Source organism: Pezoporus flaviventris, unplaced genomic scaffold (genome assembly GCF_033815535.1).
Source record: "Pezoporus flaviventris isolate CSIRO_AGI_PZ_B2104156 unplaced genomic scaffold, CSIRO_AGI_Pfla_v1 ptg000059l, whole genome shotgun sequence".
Taxonomy (NCBI): domain Eukaryota; kingdom Metazoa; phylum Chordata; class Aves; order Psittaciformes; family Psittacidae; genus Pezoporus; species Pezoporus flaviventris.
This window is the reverse complement of record NW_026892607.1, coordinates 1,688,622-1,706,937: the sequence shown is the minus strand read 5'-3', so window position 1 is coordinate 1,706,937 and position 18,316 is coordinate 1,688,622. Positions and strand designations below refer to the sequence as shown.

Here is an 18,316-nt window from a genome sequence, read left to right as displayed (position 1 = left end):
ACGAGATAGGAACTAAGCATATGGACTTTTGAGAAGGGATTATCAGAGCCCACCTCTGAGATCCAACAGCAAACTAGTGAACTGGACTTAAGTTTTAATGGCTGGCAGAGAAGGGAGAGACAATGAGCAAAGACAATGCGACTTTAAGCTGGGAACATGGGACTAAAGCATAAGACACTGCAGAAGAGGACAAAAATAAGTAACTACTGCATGCCCTGAACCCCAGAAGTCATTAACATTGCAACAAGGGCATGTGTCCAAGGCTTGCTTTTCTTCTCCACTCCAAACACTGCACAGGGAATTCTCACAGTCAACACCTTAACACCTCCTAGGTGGTTTATATTTTGGTGCACAGTTCAACCACGCTTCAGAAGGTGGTGGTACTGCTGCTGAATTAACCTGTGGCAAACTTGGAGACTTTAAATACGACCCTGCAGAATGTCTTTGCTGAATTTTAATCAGTTTCTTGCAATTAGAACACCAGAAACGAAAGGTCAGAATTGTTTTCGGAAGAAACACATGAACTTGTGTAATTCCTCTGATTTCAGGAAAGGCAGAACATCACCTTTAGGCAGCTATACTGAGACATATCAGAAATAAAGGAATTGCAAGCCCTTTATTGTGCAATTTCTTTATTACGAATTGATGGGACAAAGCTGTCTGGGGCTCTAAGGATATTCAATAAGGTATCTCAATGTATTTGATAGACAGTAGCTCTAGGACAAGACTGATTTGAACAAGCTGTCCCATTAAACTGCAGGACACCTGATGGCTGCCTGGCTGCTGAGAGGGTAAGTCTCTAATGCAAGGTTAATGTTCTTCAGCTGAAGAAGGGTCAATGTGTAACTGATGCACTCAAGTAAGCCATCAGCCTCCAGGCAAATTGCATGATTTCTCCTTAAAAACATGGGAGCTTAGGCAGAGAACTAAAGGAAAGCCTCAAAGGTACTTCAAATAGGTCTGAGATATCAGTTCATCATATACATCACCATCTGCTGAAAGGGCAAATTATAATCAGTCTCAAAATTAAACTGGAAGCATTCATCTGTGTCACTACAAAAGGATCCCTAAGGCAAAGTGATTTTAGTTGATGTAATTAACCATCAAGGTTTACAGCATTCCTAGAATACATACAACTGGAAAGCACATTCACTTTTGGTGGAAAAATCAGCCTCATTTGTCTACTTAAGCTTCAGAAAAATCCTCCTCCCAAAGACATGCTGCTAGGAAAGGTAAAAGCCCTGTCATTACCTCTTATAGAATATACTGTGATAGCTCTGCTTCGGACAGAAGAAAACATTTCTTATTCAAAGTAACTTGGTACCATTTAGAAGCAGGATGTGTAAAATAAAAGGATGCTACTTCAATGCTGAAAAAATTAAAAGCTGCTGAGGACTTGAGCTTTTTTGTTGTAGATTCTTCTAGGTCATTATTTTAGTGCATTGCCTGTCCTGTATGTGAGAATTCTGGCTTGATCTCCAGACTCCCAGGGAGAAACACATGCCAGGAATGCATATTTTTAAAACTGGGAATGTTTTCAAGGTATTTTGGCTGATGTGACTAAAATGTCAAGGTATCAGCAAGACCAACAGGGAAAGCTGTCACCTCACCAAAACCTCAACTGCTTTGCTAGCTGATCCCCCAGAAGACAAGGACCTGAAAAGAGAAATAGGAACATGAAATGTGGGGAGTGAAGTAAGTTCTCCCATGTGAGGGCCTGCGCTGCACCTCAGCTCTGCAGCACAAAGTAATCAAAGACAGAAACGCCACAAAGTCTCTGGTGAGTCTATAGGGGCTGCTCTCACAAATTGCATGACGCTTACTGAATGCCCTTCCTCATACAAAGAGCCTGTTCATCCCAGCTTGGACTCAAATCCCTTGTTCCATGGGTGTTAGGCATACCAGAAAAATTCAATAGAGAGATTACCACACTAGGATTAGTGGCAAAGATCTTCCTATTGCAGTTGAGACTGGATGGAACAGAGGCAAAGTCAGATCTACTTCCCCCACAAACACCCAGAATCAGAAATCAAAGTAATGGGGAACACTGGAAACAGGAACCCACTCAAAATCTGATTTCAGCTTTGAAGTATTATGTCAACCAAACATGTACAGTTATTACTAGTTAATACACCTGCTTCTACCCTAACTCCAGGGGCAAGTTGTGTGATATCTAGCTTTTAAAGTAGAAGTAATCAACTGTAAATTCAGCTTATTCACCTATTGATGTTTAACCTGTTTCCTACGTCTGTGTGTTCACCCCATTCCTTCCAGTCTATCAGTAATTCAGAACAATCTGTGTGGCCTCATAAGTAGAATCAAATGGATCTTTTTGTGATCAGTTCAGGCAGGTCATGTACAAGATCTGCCCACCCACCAGTCAGAATGACGACCATCTATTGCCATCCCAGAAGGTATTTCACACAGTGACAACTGCGCAGGTGAGTGTCCCTCAGAGGCATCAACATGATCAGAGTAGCATTTGGCATTGTATTAATATTAAATAGTGTAATTACTTCAAGAGAGAGAACATTATGGCCAAAAGCGGAAAAAAGGCAAAACCAAAAGCACAGCTTTAAATTAAGCTATTGTAACAGCAAAGATATTCTCAAGTCAATACTGATTTCATTAAAGTATTTTAAGAAAGGACAGAGGAGAGGGACTCTCCACTGCAACCATTTGTCATTTAAAGACAGAAACCATTTCCATATTGTCCAAAATTACTTTTAGATAAGACAAAGGTTCATAATGTATCATCTGCTTGCAAAGCTAACGCAACACCACACTGCAATTTGGATTTCTAATGTTAAGAGTGACAAATTTAACAGAGTCTGTACTTACACAGTATAGAAAAGATTAACCTTCAGGTCATCTCTCAAGTTCAGCTTCAAAAACTTCAGAGTACAAACCAGCAGGTCCAGCTTGCCTTTAGTCCAACATTCAATGGTCCAATTTGAATCTGAGCAAAAGAAAGAAATTAAACATTTATGAACTATATTAAAACAAAACAAACCCCAAACCCAGCTGAAGAGCCAGGGTAAAATCCACTCACAAAGAGAGGACAAGTAACAGATACTCATGAAGGTGAGGGTGGACCACAAGTGTGCAAATGTTTATGAGTAATCTTTGCTGAACTGGGCACCAGTGTGTGCCCTTAAACGCTTTAAGGGCTGATACTGCTGCATTCTAATTGTTAGAGAAGGAATATATTTTACCTGGCTTTACAGACCAGGCCACAAGGGGAAGAAAGAAATGAAGTTGCTGCTGCTGGTTGAGGGTTTTGCTACTGTTAACTGGTACAGCCTCTATGTGGCTATACTTTATGCGTAGACGCATCTGTACTGAACACAAAACATCAACACATTTAGTGTGGCAGCCTGTAACAGGGATTTATTTGCTCCATGGGATAGTTCTCGTAGAATGAAATGCTAACTCTGTTGAGGTCAGTGAGACTCCTGCCACTGATAGCAGCATGCCAAGAGGCTCCATGCTCCTCAGAGACTGTGGTTTACAGGAGACCAGCCTAGGGAAAACTAATTCAACCTAAGCCATGTACTGATATTTACTGAGGCACAATCACGGTCCAGGCAGAAATGATGGCACTTGCTCTTCATCTCCCCCACCTTCTGAGGGAGTTTAAAGCCCAAATTCACAAAAATACTTAAAATATTTCTCATAGCATCTAACACCTTTGAAGATCTGGGCTTGTGCAGTGCCACATATTTTATTCAGCATTTCCTTAGAAAGGCAGCCAACTTTTTTTACCCTTTGAAACTGTGCTATGCAATTTCCTTCATCTTCCAGTACAGAATACTGCGAGGAAGGGTTTGACCAGACTGTGTTGTCTGCTCTGAATACCCATCAATACAACCCACATACACCCCCTCCCAACCAACACAAAACCCCAACCTCTTTTTGAAGAAGTAACTTCTTACTCCCTTGACTGGAAAACCAACCTTTTTCCTGAGCAGCAGAGCTACTTATTTCTGAAGGAATAAACTTCCTTGCTTGCATGCTTGCTCTGTACAAAGAACAATCAATGTTGCTATCATTCCAAAGGCAGCACAGAAAACTTTCTTCACCCATTAGCAAGGGAGGTTCGGTTTTGGATGCTCCATGCCCTCTCCTCAAACCAGACCAGCTCTCTACAACTCCAACAGAGAAAGGACTCAAAACTGTTTCATTTAGCAGCATACAGGGTAATGTAAAGTTCCTGGAAGGAATTTGATGGAGCATACAGTGGGCAACTGCCATCTGAAGAAAGTCTGCAGATACAAAGGCAAAGATATGAGAAATTAAAAGTTCACATTACTTGACAATGAAAACCGAGTGGCTGGTGTTATAGAGAAATACATACATTACATAAAAATCAGACTGTTTCCAGGGCTATTCTCTGAGCTGCAGACAAAATGACTAAAATCATCCCCTCTGAACTGGTGTCACAACTAACAGATGTCAGCCTTTTCCCCAGAGTCACTACACCTAGCTTCTTGTTTTCTCAGCCTCTTGAAAGACAAACCAAGACTGTAGGGGAAGCATCTCTTTGGGATAAATTGGCTTATAGTAATTCAAAATACAGTGAACCATAAGCCCAGGTTCACAGAGGTCTCATTTCCCCCTGCAGTGCTGGGACATTTGCAATCCAGCTCTTATAACACAGCTCTGTTACTGTAGAAAAAATCATTCCATTGTAAATATAACACATAATCACATTACAACTGTTAGATACCAAAGGACAGTGTTACAAGAATATCCAGTAGATGTAATGACACAACCCCAGGGCATTATGTGGGAAATGAGACGTAGGAAAAGACTGATCTCCATCAGACTTGCATTCTTCAAAATAAAACTGCTCTGACCACATTTGTAGCTCCCATTGGTCAGTCATAGCTTGAATTACACTAACACTGATTTTCAGAATGATGAGCATGTTAGTTTTGGAAATGGCTTCTCTAAAACACTGTGTGAATTTCAAAGAGTAAAGCTCTAGTTACAGAAAGGTATGTGCGTATTTGTGCATTTTGCATGCAGTTTTTCACTCAGTAAGGGCAGAAATATTTTAAGCAGTCCATCAGATAGAAATTAATTGATGCTCTATGCCTTGAATAGGCAAAAAAGAAAACCAGAATTTCTCTAGCACTGTTTAATAGCATATAAGCATAAGCTAAAAGATAAAAAACGAATGAATTTCACAGAATGAAAACTTTAAAAGAGTAGATTCACGCTACTTTAAAAGCAGACGTTGTGTTACATTACTACGTTTATGCAGAGTGCTAAAGTGTTGTTTCCTCTTTACACAGATCTTGTATTCTAGACTCCTGAAGTTCTGCTCCTTCCTCCTCTCTCATCTAACAGGGTTTGTGCCTTTGTAAATCCCAGTTTCACTGAGCCTCCTGGATGGACGTGGAGGATTCAGCTGACCAAACACACTATTAGTCCATAATACATGATTTAAAAAAAGGACAAACGAGTAAGTGACATGACTGCCTGTGAAGCAGGACAGATAAGTAATGTAGTACCCAGTCCACAGCATTCATTGAGGGTGGGAAGGAATTCCTGCCCATCACCTCTTTTCCTACAAAACCACTTCCCCCTCACAGATCACACCAAACAACCCCAAGGCATTAATTAAACCCTATAAAATCAAAGTGTGCGCAGAAATGTAAAAAAGAGAACTAAAATGCATTGCAAGAGGGCTTAATACAGCTCTGCTATAGCTCTTCAATGCCCATTAAAAAAACACAGCATGAATTAAGGATGTTTTCCAGCTACAGATGTAACAGTTTGTCCATGACACAGGCACACAGAAACCATCATTTAACAGTCCTGTCCCCAGAGCAGCTGTGTATTTGCATGTCTGGGTTAACAGGGCTACAAAGATGCCAGCCATAGCTATTTGCTTATTCAGAATTAGGTGAAGATGGCTAGTTAGTAGATACACTGACTTGCAGTCATTACAGGCCATCAGTGAGCAACCAACTGCTCTGAAGCCTGATGAAGACTCCCTGAGACACACATTTTGAACCTGACTTCACTGGATTACAGCATCTACTCTCTCCCTAAGCATCATCACCAAAAGCCTTTAAATAGTTCCTATTTTAGTTAAAAAAGGCAAAAACCACCTGTCTCTGAGCAGCATTCACCAGTATTGTTACAGATGTTACTACATCCAACATTTGCAGTTAGCTGAGCACCCTTCAGCAACACTGTGCACTTGAAAGCTAGAATATCAGCTACCTGAAAAAGCAGAGCTCCAACTCATTGACAGCCTGGCTACACTGAACAGAAACTCCGCAGTTCTGATGGAACTGGGATTTTCCTTTCTGGTTTTGGACTTACCAAACAAAAACAAATTCCCCATGAACTTCTGTCTTATGAAATTCTCACTGGGGCACTTATTTGAATGCATCTTGACTCAACACACACTTTCTACTGATGCTTCCTGATCTTAAAAGAAAGTTGCACTGCTGTTGGGGATAAGACACATAGGCACAAGCTGAGGGTGTCAACATTTCAATTCCACACAATGATAACATGAAATCCTTTGCATATTCCAGTTGCATGTTGTGATGAGATACTAACCCAGTAGCATGACTTGTAACAACACTGTAAAACAGAAATGGTGATCACTCTTCACTGTACATAACTTCCAACAGAATTACGTGTTTTAGTAACTTACCCAATAGCACAAGCAGGGTCAGACTGATTTGCCAATACATCTTGTTTTGGAGAGCTGATCTGAAAAATATAGAGAAAATTAACTGAGAGCTGGTAATTATCAGTCTATTATTTTAATAAGATTCATTTGATACAGCTTATAAGCAGAAAGGAAGAACAAAATCAGAATGCCATTTAAGGCAAAAAACCACATTTCTTAGGCTGCTTAGAATATCAATTGAATATCAATACAGATCTTTCTTTCATCATTGGAGCTATTTAGTACTTAATTTCTCAGGCTTCTGCTGATCATTATTCACCTTCTGGGCTGATCACCTGAAGGGCACTACAAATCCAAACAATCAAACTGCCCAACAGATTATCAGTTTTCAAACTGTAGCATACACTGAAGCACTCAGGCACCCATTTCATAGAATGATAGAATCCCAGAACTGGTTTGGGTTGGAAGGGACCTTAAAGCTCCTCCAGCTCCAACCCCTGCCATGGGCAGAGACACCTTCCACAAGAGCAGGTCGCTCCAAGCCCCTGTGTCCAACCTGGCCTTGAGCACCGCCACGGATGGGGCAGCCACAGCTTCTCTGGGCACCCTGTGCCAGCGCCTCAGCACCCTCACAGGGAAGAGTTTCTGCCTAAGAGCTCATCTCAGTCTGCTTTCTGGCAGGTTGAAGCCATTCCCCCTTGTATGTGAGCAACAACTTCACTGAACTTGACAGCAGTATTTCAATATTGTTCTTTCACTTCAGGTACTTCGGTCTTTCTTATTTTCATCCCATAGTTATATAAATTCTGTAAACCCCAGATATAAGCACTTTTAAACTTAAAAAAAAAAAAAGAAAAAGCAGCTCAGTAGATGGTATCAGAGTAAAACATACAGATTTTGGTTGCTGCTGCAGTTAACCAAAACTAAATGATCAGTAAAATTTACAGCTCAAGTAAGACAGAGAATGTTGGGATGTTGGGGCAAGAAATAAGATTCAGCGAGTCCCTCCAAATTATTCTCATTCCTTAAATATTTCTGAGAACAATTTCCTTGAGCACATCTATGTTGCCAAAAGAACTGGTGCCAACACTGTGTAATCCACTGGCCCTCCAGTTTAGGGTTCACATACTAGACTATATGTACATGTATGTTACACACAGACTGCCACAATGGGCGAGTCGCTTTACTGGCTACAGAGCAGCTCGTTCTGCAGCCTGGAAGGAAAGTGTATGTGGGCACAGAAGATTAGGAGAGAAAAAGGGTGATTCCTTCCTGGTTTTCACCACTCCTGTTAGGGCACAGTCTGAATACACCCCCCTTGTCGCACCCAGGCACTTCAACAAGCCCCATGGAGTGGAGGGTCAGCCCCACAGAGGAACCAGTGGCTGCTAATAAAACCAAAGAATACTATACGGAAAGCCACCCTCACTCAGAGCTATCTCTCCCTCTGCCCTCACCAGAGACCTTGATATGATCATCCAGTGACCCTGACACTGATTTAAGCCTTGTGCACAGCCTAAAGCAGAGGTGATTTAACAGAAATAGCACCCACCTGCAGCAGCAGACAACCTAAGCTACAATATTTTAGTATTCTTGTCTCCCTGTAAGCTTGTTTCCCTCAAGGAGAGCCCTTGCAAATCCAGCCAGAGCCAAGCCATTCCTTCAGCACAGACCATCCTCCTTTTGGTCTACAAGATGAGTCAGTCCCAGCCACTTTCCTCCCCATTCACCCAGGTTATAATCAGAGTGCATTTTAAGCTACATTTTGAGCAATTAAAGAGGAAAGCTCAACATTTCAAAGGCAGTGCTTCACAAACCCCTGCTTCAGAGGAAAATGTGCCTCTCAGCACAGCTGTTAGGAGGCCTTACCCACACCTCTTCCATTAGCCTATTTCTTAATAGGTGAGCCATGAAGGCCAGAGGAATTATGTAGCTACAACCTCTATTAAATCTGCCATTTCACAAAGGTACAGGCCAGGATCATTTCCAAAAGCAGATGATTGAAGTTATCTAGATTTTTCCAAAGTTTCTGACTGAATAAAACCCCCAACCTTTTAAAATACTTTACTTGACATAAGTGTACACTAGTGCTCATACTATTAGATGTATGGTTTAATGAAAAACAGGTCATTTCCCTCTTCTACAGGTGTAGCAAAAATTTGTTCACAGCTCAACCACTTCCCAGTAGGAAACTGGCAGAAATCACTTCCATATGGAGAATAAAAAAATCAGACATACATTTCAAAAGCCTATCAAAGTTACCAATACATCACAGATATTGGTGAAAATGCTTGAAAGCTCTCACTTTCAAAACAAGTAGAAAAATTCCACCATCAAGGGCTTTAAATAATCCATAAAGTTGTGGTCCATCACTTGCTCTCCCATCACAGGCACAAGAAGCAAGAGCTGTCACCCTAATATCTCAGCCCTATTGCTCCTTGAAGGAAAGAACCACTATTTTGGTAACTACACATATTCCATTGTACTATTTCACAGCAGAATGTGAACCATCACATCACTTGCTACTGGAATTAAGACGACAAATAGTTAATGGTGTTAACAGCAGCTGCTGTGTTAGTTTCACCCTGCAATACCTACTGTAGATGGGAAAGAAAGCAACCACAGGTCCCCAGAACCACCTGCCCCTCAAAGAAGGAAAGCTATAATTCTGTAGTCTACTGGAGATGACGGCATTTTCACTTCTTGCTACCATAAAAATGGCCAGATAGAGCAATCAAAGAGATTCCGATATCAGCACTGGTTTAACTATAATTAACAATACATGGACTAGAAGGCAAAAATACAGCTCAGACCAGCCTGAGACATCTTCTCTTCCTACTCCTATTGCAACTGCCTGAGGTTGCTTTTTAAAAAGGTGTTATTTTTTAATCCTGGTTCCAACAACATCCATGAACAATAAATAGTACTGTACATGACCTCAAAGCAAAGTAAGCTGCATGTCACCAGCACTTGCTCCTTTTCTCTTCAAAGTTCAGTAGTGCTTGCATAAACTTTACACAGGAGTTGGGTCAAAGGAGATGCCTACAGACAGGACAAGCTGAATGTAAGACTTGACTGGACAAATACCTTTTCTAGTGAGAATACGGAACTTATCACAATTCCTAACTGCACTGTAGGCAGAATATAAGTTTTACAAGAAGAGTTACAGGGAACAGGAAGTTAAAGGAGAAATAGAAAAGCTTGTAACTATAGCTGTGTTCCAGTCAGAGTAAGTTCACACAGCAAGGACAAATGGTTTTATGAGTGGCTGGAGAAGTATCTATAAAACAGGAGGTATCAAGGCCCTTTTTAATAGGTCTATGTTAAGATACTGCACTCTGAAACCACCCACTTTGCTGCTGTGCACAAGAAGTTTCCAATTTCATATGTAAATATTGTGCTCCTCTCCATGCTAAACACTGTGCAATGAACTTCAGCAAGCCCTGCTTTGACAAAACCATCTGATTAAAACCAAAACACAGCAGATATGACAAGGAAGACAACACTGAAAGTCAAATCGTTTGCCTTTACAGGCCAGCTGAGAAGTTATAAAACCCACTGGCATATTAGCAAGGGAAACATTTTCAGCACAGCCTGAAACAAACATAGTTTGTGATCCACAGACACCTGCTCACTGGGCATGGAAAATGCACTGGAAGTTTTCCTTTCCTTTCTGGAGCTGCTTTTTTATTTCACTTTCTTGCCTTGATAACTTCCATTTGTGCAGGTCTCCTTTGTGAACTCCAGAAAGAGGTCTGATGTGAAACAAGGACCGCAGTATGAGGCAGGTCTACCTGTCCAGTGTGAACAGTGAACAGAGGGTGGCACTGGTGGCCACGAGTGCCAAGCCTCCACAACCCATCCTGGACGCAGCTAGCAGCACAACCCTGGTACACACAACCGTGACACCACTAAACTCAAGCTGTAAAATTCTCCCCAGCTTTTACAGCAACAAAGAGAACAGATCAGCAGATGTTGTAAAATCAGAGCATAATACATTAGTGTTTTTCAATGAGCAATTTGAAAGCCTATAGATATGTATAGAAAGTTGCCAGGATCTCTCTTCCCTCAAATGATGCACCCCACACACATAGAGTCTGGAGTTCTCCATCCTTATTCCCACCCTCCCCAGAAAACAACAACAGCTGCTAGTTAATGGGAAGCAGGCACATAATCCCACAGGCACACAAACTGTCCCTGACTTTTGCAAGCACTCCACTACAGCTGGCCTTAAATATTTAAAAGATCTCTATAAAGCATAGCCATATTTTAGTAATCATGCCTCCGCACATCTCCTGGCCTGCTCTTTAATGGTGCTGAGGGCTTCCCAGTCCTGTTGGTTTTGGCATGCCCAATGGTTGCTGGTCAGCCCTCCTGGGCTTGGAATTTCATCCCATTTGTTTGTCATTTAGTGTATTAGAAAACATTACTAATGAGGAGTTGAGAGTAAATGGAACATGCTAAATAGCAATGAGCATGACTAGCATTAAATACGTGTGCTTTTTAATATGAAATCCTTAACCAAGCAACGCAAGTTCCGTGTTTTCCTACATGCTCAGTACAGTGGAACTAGCAGCAGTTACCCTCGTCTCACTCACGCATGACCCCAGAGCCGCAAAACGAGCTCCAAGTGTGCTGATGGAGCCTCTCCTCGTGGCCCAGCAGCAAAACATCCCAAACTGTGGAGACCTTCTGCAGGTTGTACAAATCCTCCTGATTTTGGTGGAGCTTCCCCTTCACTTCACACATCCACACTGCTCACGGGTAGGTTCCCCTCGGCACCGGACGGACGGCAGGGAGCACAGCATCCCCACTAGCCAGCATTCAGTCACAGCGCGGTCTGGCCTGGATTGCAGTACTGAACTTTGTGCACGCTCCTGACACACCGTTTGAGACTGACGCTCCATGAATAGTCCCGGTTCTAAGTCAGCAATAGAGAAAAGTGGTTTTAACATGCACTTTGCCTCGTTGCTTTGCACTGAACATGTATTTGGTTTTCCTCGCAGGGCTCCTGTAGTCATCTGCTACTCAAACCTCCTTCATGCTATAGCCACGCTTGGTAGTTACAGGGCTCTCGGTGTTACAAACTCTTGTTTATGAACGCCATAACTAACACTACATTTCCAAAGCACTCTTCCACCCGAGCAGAACAGCATCACTGACTCCCAAACCACACGAAAGATTTCCTTTTTACTTTTGCCTCAGGCACTAAGCCTCAAGAGAACAAAAGGAGAGGGCACAGGTCTGACCTGGGCGCACCGTGCTACCTCCGAACTTGGCTGGCCCTGCAGAGCTGACCTGAGGGAAGGAGCACGCTCGCCACCAGTCCCACACACCCCTCAGCGAGTCCTGGCGACAACCGAAGTCCTTTACCGTGCGGCGCCCCCCGCTCTGGGCACGGGAAGGCCGCCGGAAACCTCAAGTGCAGAAACGCGAGGACATAAAAGCCGAAAGTGAACTCACGGATCTCCCGGGGTCACAACCGAGGAGCTTCGCCGCGTCCCGCCGGGAGCAGCAGGGCCCCGCCGCTGCCGCCCGCTCCCCTCAGCGGCCCCGCTCAGCCCCCGCCGCCACCCGCGGCCCCGCCTCGTCCTGGCGCCCCGCCCGCGTTACCTCACGGCTCGGCGGCGGCGGGGAGGCCGGTGCCCCCTCAGAACAGCCGTAACCCCCCGGGATGGGGATGGGGATGGGGCAGGGCTCGGCTTTCCTCACACACAAGACGGGGGTCACACGGGTACGTTAGAGCCCTGGTCGCCCTGTAGCCCAAACCGTGTCCAGTCACCGCCATCGCTTCCCTCACCAGAGCGGGGTTGAGCTGTGGTGCATCGAGCTGAAAAGTTACAGCACAGGCAGCCAGTTCGTTCTTAGTAAAGCCTACGAACAAGTAAGTGCGTTCATACTGAAGAGGTGGAAAGTCTGCACACATCCCAGCACGGGGAGCCCATCCTTGCTGGTTGGGTTGGAAGGGACCTTAAAGCTCCTCCAGCTCCAACCCCTGCCATGGACAGGGACCCCTTCCACTAGAGCAGCTTGCTCCAAGCCCCTGTGTCCAACCTGGCCTTGAACACTGCCAGGGATGGGGCAGCCACAGCTCCTCTGGGCACCCTGTGCCAGCGCCTCAGCACCCTCACAGGGAAGAGCTTCTGCCTAAGAGCTCAGCTCAGTCTCCCCTCGGGCAGGTTAAAGCCATTCCCCTTGGCCTGTCCCTGAAGGCCCTTGTCCCAAGCCCCTCTCCAGGTTTCTTTTCCAGCCTCCAGGAAACAGTCGGTGCCGCCTGGACCCACACAAACATTTCTTCAGAACTGAATTAATGTTCACCTTAAATATTCCGGTTGTTGGTTTTAACAGTGGAGGCTGTACAAAATAGCCGGTTATTAACATCAAAGGAGACAGAAAAGCACAGGGAATGCTTTGTTGTATTAAACCTATTCATTGTGTCCCACGGATCTCTGAATTTTCACAAAATTATACACATAAATGTTGTGAATTATTGTTCAGAACCCAATTTTGCCTATTTGTCAGCAGAAGGACAAAGACTGTAAAAGTCTGCTTCAGTCAGGTACAGGTCACTTCAACAGCACATCGAGCAGTGCTTCACAATGGAGTTGTGACGATATGTTGACAGATCATTATTTCCTGCTATCTCATAAACTACACATTTCTGTGAACAACGAGGATGCAGGGAGACCGTTTTCATCTCTTCACTACTCCTCCATAGCTAATGTTGTTTTAATAGCAGCTATACGTGGATTGTCAGCGCAAAGACTTTAACTTAAACCCCCAGAGCCATACCAAAGAAATGGGACAGTGACCATTAATAGCTAGAACTAAATGTCACTTCTGGCTTGAATTGTTAAAATGAGGTCTTTGGGTATTCAGTTTGTGAAGACCAGGCCTGCAGGGGGAAAAGGCACAGCTGCAGGTTGGGCAGAGCAGAGATTCAGAGTAGCCCAAGGAGGACTTGGGGGTGTTGGTCAATGAGAAAATGAACATGAGCCGGCTTCAGTGTGCGCTTGCAGCCCAGAAACCAACCATATCCTGGGCTGCATCCAAAGGAGCGTGACCAGCAGGGCGAAGGAGGTGATCCTGCCCCTCTGCTCTGCTCTTGTGAGACTTCACCTGGAGCATTGTGTGCAGTTCTGGGGTCCTCAACATAAAAAGGACATGGAACTGTTGGAACAAGCCCAGAGGAGGCCATGAGGATGATCAGGGGCTGGAGCACCTCCTGTATGAAGACAGGCTGAGGAAGTTGGGGCTGTTCAGCCTGGAGAAGAGAAGCTGCGTGGAGACCTCAGAGCAGCTTCCAGTGTCTGAAGGGAGCTATAGGGATGTTGGGGAGGGACTCTTCATTAGGGACTGTAGTGACAGGACAAGGGGTAACGGGTTCAAACTGAAACAGGGGAAGTATAGATTGGATATAAGGAGGAAATTCTTTCCTGTGAGGGTGGTGAGGCACTGGAATGGGTTGCCCAGGGAGGTTGTGAATGCTCCATCCCTGGCAGTGTTCAAGGCCAGGTTGGACAGAGCCTTGGGTGAGATGGTTTAGTGTGAGGTGTCCCTGCCCATGGCAGGGGGGTTGGAACTGGATGATCTTTAGGTCCTTTCCAACCCAAACCATTCTATGATCCTATGAAAAGCAAACATCCCCAGGCAAAACAAAGTGGTTCTAGAATGAGGAACCGCCACACCACGGCAATCTGTACTTCTCCAAAAGGCTACACCATGTGTAGCTTAGGAGCTGCCCTCACATGGACGTCAGAATTCCAGTCACTAAGATAAAAACTCCACTTCCTTGTACGTTTGTGCTTTCTTCTCACACACATGTGAATTCCCAGCTTGGATCAGGCCCACAGTAGAACACACACCAAGAGTACCTTCTCTCTAGTTGTGGTTTAACCCCAGCCAGCAGCAGGCCCCATGCAGCCATTTGCTCACTGCCTACAGTGGGATGGGGGGGGGAAGAGTACTGGAAGGTAAAAGTGAGAAAAGTCATGGGTTGAGAGAAAAGCATTTTAATACCTGAAATAAAATGCTAATAATAATATTTGTACTAAAAAGGAGGACATCAGTGGGAGAGAAATCAAACCCAAGACAGACAAGGGATGTGAATGAGAGCAATTGCTCACCACTAACCAACCAATGTCCATCCCATCCCCAAGCAGCAGCCTCCCCACCAGCCTTCCCCCCAGTTTATTGTTAAGCATGATGTCCTATGGGCTGGAACATCCCTTTAGGCAGTTGGAATCGGCTGTCCCGGCTGTGTCCTCTCGCAGCGTCTTGTGCACCCCCAGCAGCACGTTGGTGAGGTGGAGGGAGGAGCAGAAAGGGCCTTGACTGTCCGTAAGCGCTGCTCAGCAGGAAGGAAAACATCCCTGTTATCAACTCTGTTTTCAGTACAAATCCAAAACACGGCCCCATAGTAGCTACTATAAAGAAAGCTGACTCCACCCCAGCCCAAACCAGCACATGCCAGGTGTCACCATAGATATGGCAAGAAACCCTACCAAAGGAAGCTTGGAACAAATACAAAACCAAACAGCAGAAGCAGAGATTACAGGTTGGCTACAACCCCAACGTAGATAAAGAATCTATTCCATTTGCCATGAAGATAACAATGTTGAACATGGCATTAGGAGCACGAAGGATAACAGAGGAGCAAGGAAACTAAAATTGCTATAGGCACAGTAGGGAGAACACTGGAAGAGTTTAATACATCAAAACAGAGTTACGAGCAAATTAGCATGTGAAATTGCAAGACCCAGGCACTGGTATTTTAACCAAATCTGTTAAGGAGTAACACAATAAGAGTTAGGGGAAAAAAAAAACAACCTAACCAACAAAAACCCCCAACCCAGGGTGTGATAATACCTGATTTCTAGAGCATACAAAGAACAAGTTGGGGGTGGGAGAGGTGAACATTTGGGAAGTTAACCCCAAAGAGAGGGAATTATGAACTAGTTAAAGCAAAGAACAATACTGGCACTAAGTCAGATGGTTATAAACCTGCCATGGAAACATTTAGGCCTGTTATTAAAATCTCGGCCAATAGAAGACTCATTTCTGGAACAATTTCTAATGGGAACAACAGGACAAAAATTAAATTGTTTAAATGGGGGTTTAATAAGTTTATGAACAGAGTGATTAAATAGGTCTGTGCCTCTAATAAAAACAAAACTCAATGCAATACACTAGTTCAGGCCTCATGCTTCTTTGCTACCAAAGAGAGTACATTGAGTGACCGCACATTTCAGACCACTCAGTACAACTGCCCTTCCCACACTCACCAATTTCAATTCTTACACTGTCAGTCAATTAGCTCTCCCTCTCTGTCTGAATGCACCTTTCACAGCTGCTGCTTGAAATGAAGCTACTTTATCTCCTGCTTCCTCACTTCTGCAGTGCTTTCCACGCTTGCCTGGTATCCCCCTGTATGGGTTATTTTCTCTTAATGAGGTTAATTCATTCAAATCTCAAAGATCTCAGAAATATCACAGAATCCCAGACTGGTTTGAATGGAAAACAGAATGGTTTGAACAGGAAGGGACCTTAAAGCTCCTCCAGCTCCAACCCCTGCCATGGACAGGGACCCCTTCCACTAGAGCAGCTTGCTCCAAGCCCCTGTGTCCAACCTGGCCTTGAACACTGCCAGGGATGGGGCAGCCACAGCTTCTCTGGGCACCCTGTGCCAGCGCCTCAGCACCCTCACAGGGAAGAGCTTCTGCCTAAGAGCTCATCTCAGTCTCCCCTCTGGCAGCTTAAAGCCATTCCCCTTGGCCTGTCACTAAATGCACATATCCATTACCTGCTGGCTCTCGTTTTTAAGAGTAATGGATAAAAGTCACATTTTACTCCACAAGCAGTGAGTGACCCTTTTGCACTTCAGTGTTTGCCTTCACGGATAAGGAGCTCTTTGAGAAGAGAGACGATACATATGTAAAGCAATGCCACATATTCAAAAGGCACTTCTAATTAAAAACATAAACGCCAGAAATTATGTCAAGGAACTTCAAGTGAGGAGTGAACCCTGTTAGAAAAGAGTTTAGAACCATTGTACCAGAGACATAAGTCCCAGATATTTGCAACGGAGGGGTTTCTTTATAGTGTCTTTTCATTAATATTAGTTTAACATAAATGCAAACCCAGAATCTCTGCTTCATAAGCTATAAAGAAAAACATTTGTATTTACCTACTACGAGCTCCTCTCAGTAAACAGACTTGAAGGTGGTGTCAAACTATCTTGTATTGTGTAAATAGCTCTACCAGGGCTGCATAAACAAACCTACCAAAGGGCTTTAATTTATTGAGTGACTTTCTGTGATTCATCAGCCATTTCCTCCAAGTAGCATCAGCCAGTTTCACCCCGTATTAACATAACCACCATCTCTAACTGATGGTAAATTCGATTTGAAGTTATCTGATACATCAGTTTGGAAAACCTGACTGCATCTGATCTGTGTCTGAGGTGAGGAAGCCATCGAAGTTTGCATATCCCAGACTTTCACAGTGTGAGTAAAAGCTGTCATGAGCTGTCTCCCCTGCCATGCCTCTGCTAGGCAGGAGGGACCACTAGAAAATAACTTTCCATGTGGGTTAGAACATCTTGAGACAAACATTTGACAGATTTAAGTTTTCTTCTATTTCCCCATGTTCAGTGAACCAGAGAAATAAAACCCTTACATAACCTACACTAATGTGTATTTATTTCTTTCTCTTTAAAAGGTTTAATCCCCTTCTTTTTTCATACACCCGAGGAAGGCAGAAGACAGGAAATTCCTCCTTTCAGAAGTCCTGTGTATGTTATGTCATTGTCTCATACGGATCATCCTTTGCCTCAGCTGAAGGTCCAGTTCTTTCAGTCTTTCTTTATAGATCATCTTATCTGGAGACCTGCTAAGGTGAACTCATCTCCTTCAGGCTTATTCCTGCTGCTCGCCCTCTGTTCTGAAGAGCAATGTCCAAAGTGCTGCAACCAAACTCTTTAGGGAGAGGAACTATCTCACCCTTTACATGACAGCACCCTGTTTACACATCCCAGAAGGATGTTTGCTTTTTTCCCTCCCAACAGTGCGCCTGTGTTGACTCAGGCTTGGTTTGCACATCTCCCTAACCCTCAGATCCTTCCTGCAGAACTCCTGCCTGTGCAGTTGATCATGCCCCAGTGAAGTGCCTTGCACTGTATTGAATTACAGCCTGTTTATTTCAGCCCCCTTCTGCAGTTTGTCAAGATCTCTTTAAATTCTGATCTTGTTCTCTAAAGTGTCGCAACATTTTGTTATCCAAGGGTGCAATATAACATGCGCTTTTTAACTATTCAGGAGTTACTGAACATACCCAGTGGTTTCAAACTTCAGGTGTACCCCTGAACGACCACCTCACATACAGTCTGCCAAGCTGTGACTTGACTGCTCTTCCTCCCTTTCGAAAGTTCCTTTCCACCCACTGAACACTTTACAGTTATTTAATGCAGACAAGACTCCCCTAGCTCGCTCAAGAGAGTCACCAGACAGCATCAACAACATTGCTAGAGATAATGTACTACGAAGTCAGGGGTTTTCCATATCTGTAGGAATTCCCCTCACTACCAAGAACGTTTTCTTGGTCACGCTGACAGACCCTTTCGGTTCCATCTGCTCTGTCTTTTGCCCTTCAGATTTACCC

General features: G+C 44.0%; 2 protein-coding genes across 4 annotated transcripts in view; both read right to left on the bottom strand.

Moving 5' to 3' along the window:
• Positions 1-18,316, bottom strand: part of LEPROT (leptin receptor overlapping transcript) — a 95,354-nt gene that overhangs the window by 56,344 nt on the left and 20,694 nt on the right. The window lies entirely within an intron of this gene.
• Positions 1-18,316, bottom strand: part of LEPR (leptin receptor) — a 63,433-nt gene that overhangs the window by 25,618 nt on the left and 19,499 nt on the right. The window contains exons 1-4 of one of the 3 annotated variants that reach the window (XM_061469686.1): positions 10,011-11,362; positions 6,680-6,738; positions 3,957-4,265; positions 2,842-2,959 (exon numbers count right to left, since the gene is read on the bottom strand). In XM_061469686.1, the coding sequence (XP_061325670.1) occupies positions 2,842-2,959; positions 3,957-4,265; positions 6,680-6,738; positions 10,011-10,069 (545 nt within the window). In that variant the 5' untranslated portion in view covers positions 10,070-11,362. Of the gene's footprint in view, positions 1-2,841; positions 2,960-3,956; positions 4,266-6,679; positions 6,739-10,010; positions 11,363-18,316 lie in introns of those variants that run through there. The other 2 variants (XM_061469684.1, XM_061469685.1) reach the window with 2 other exon arrangements.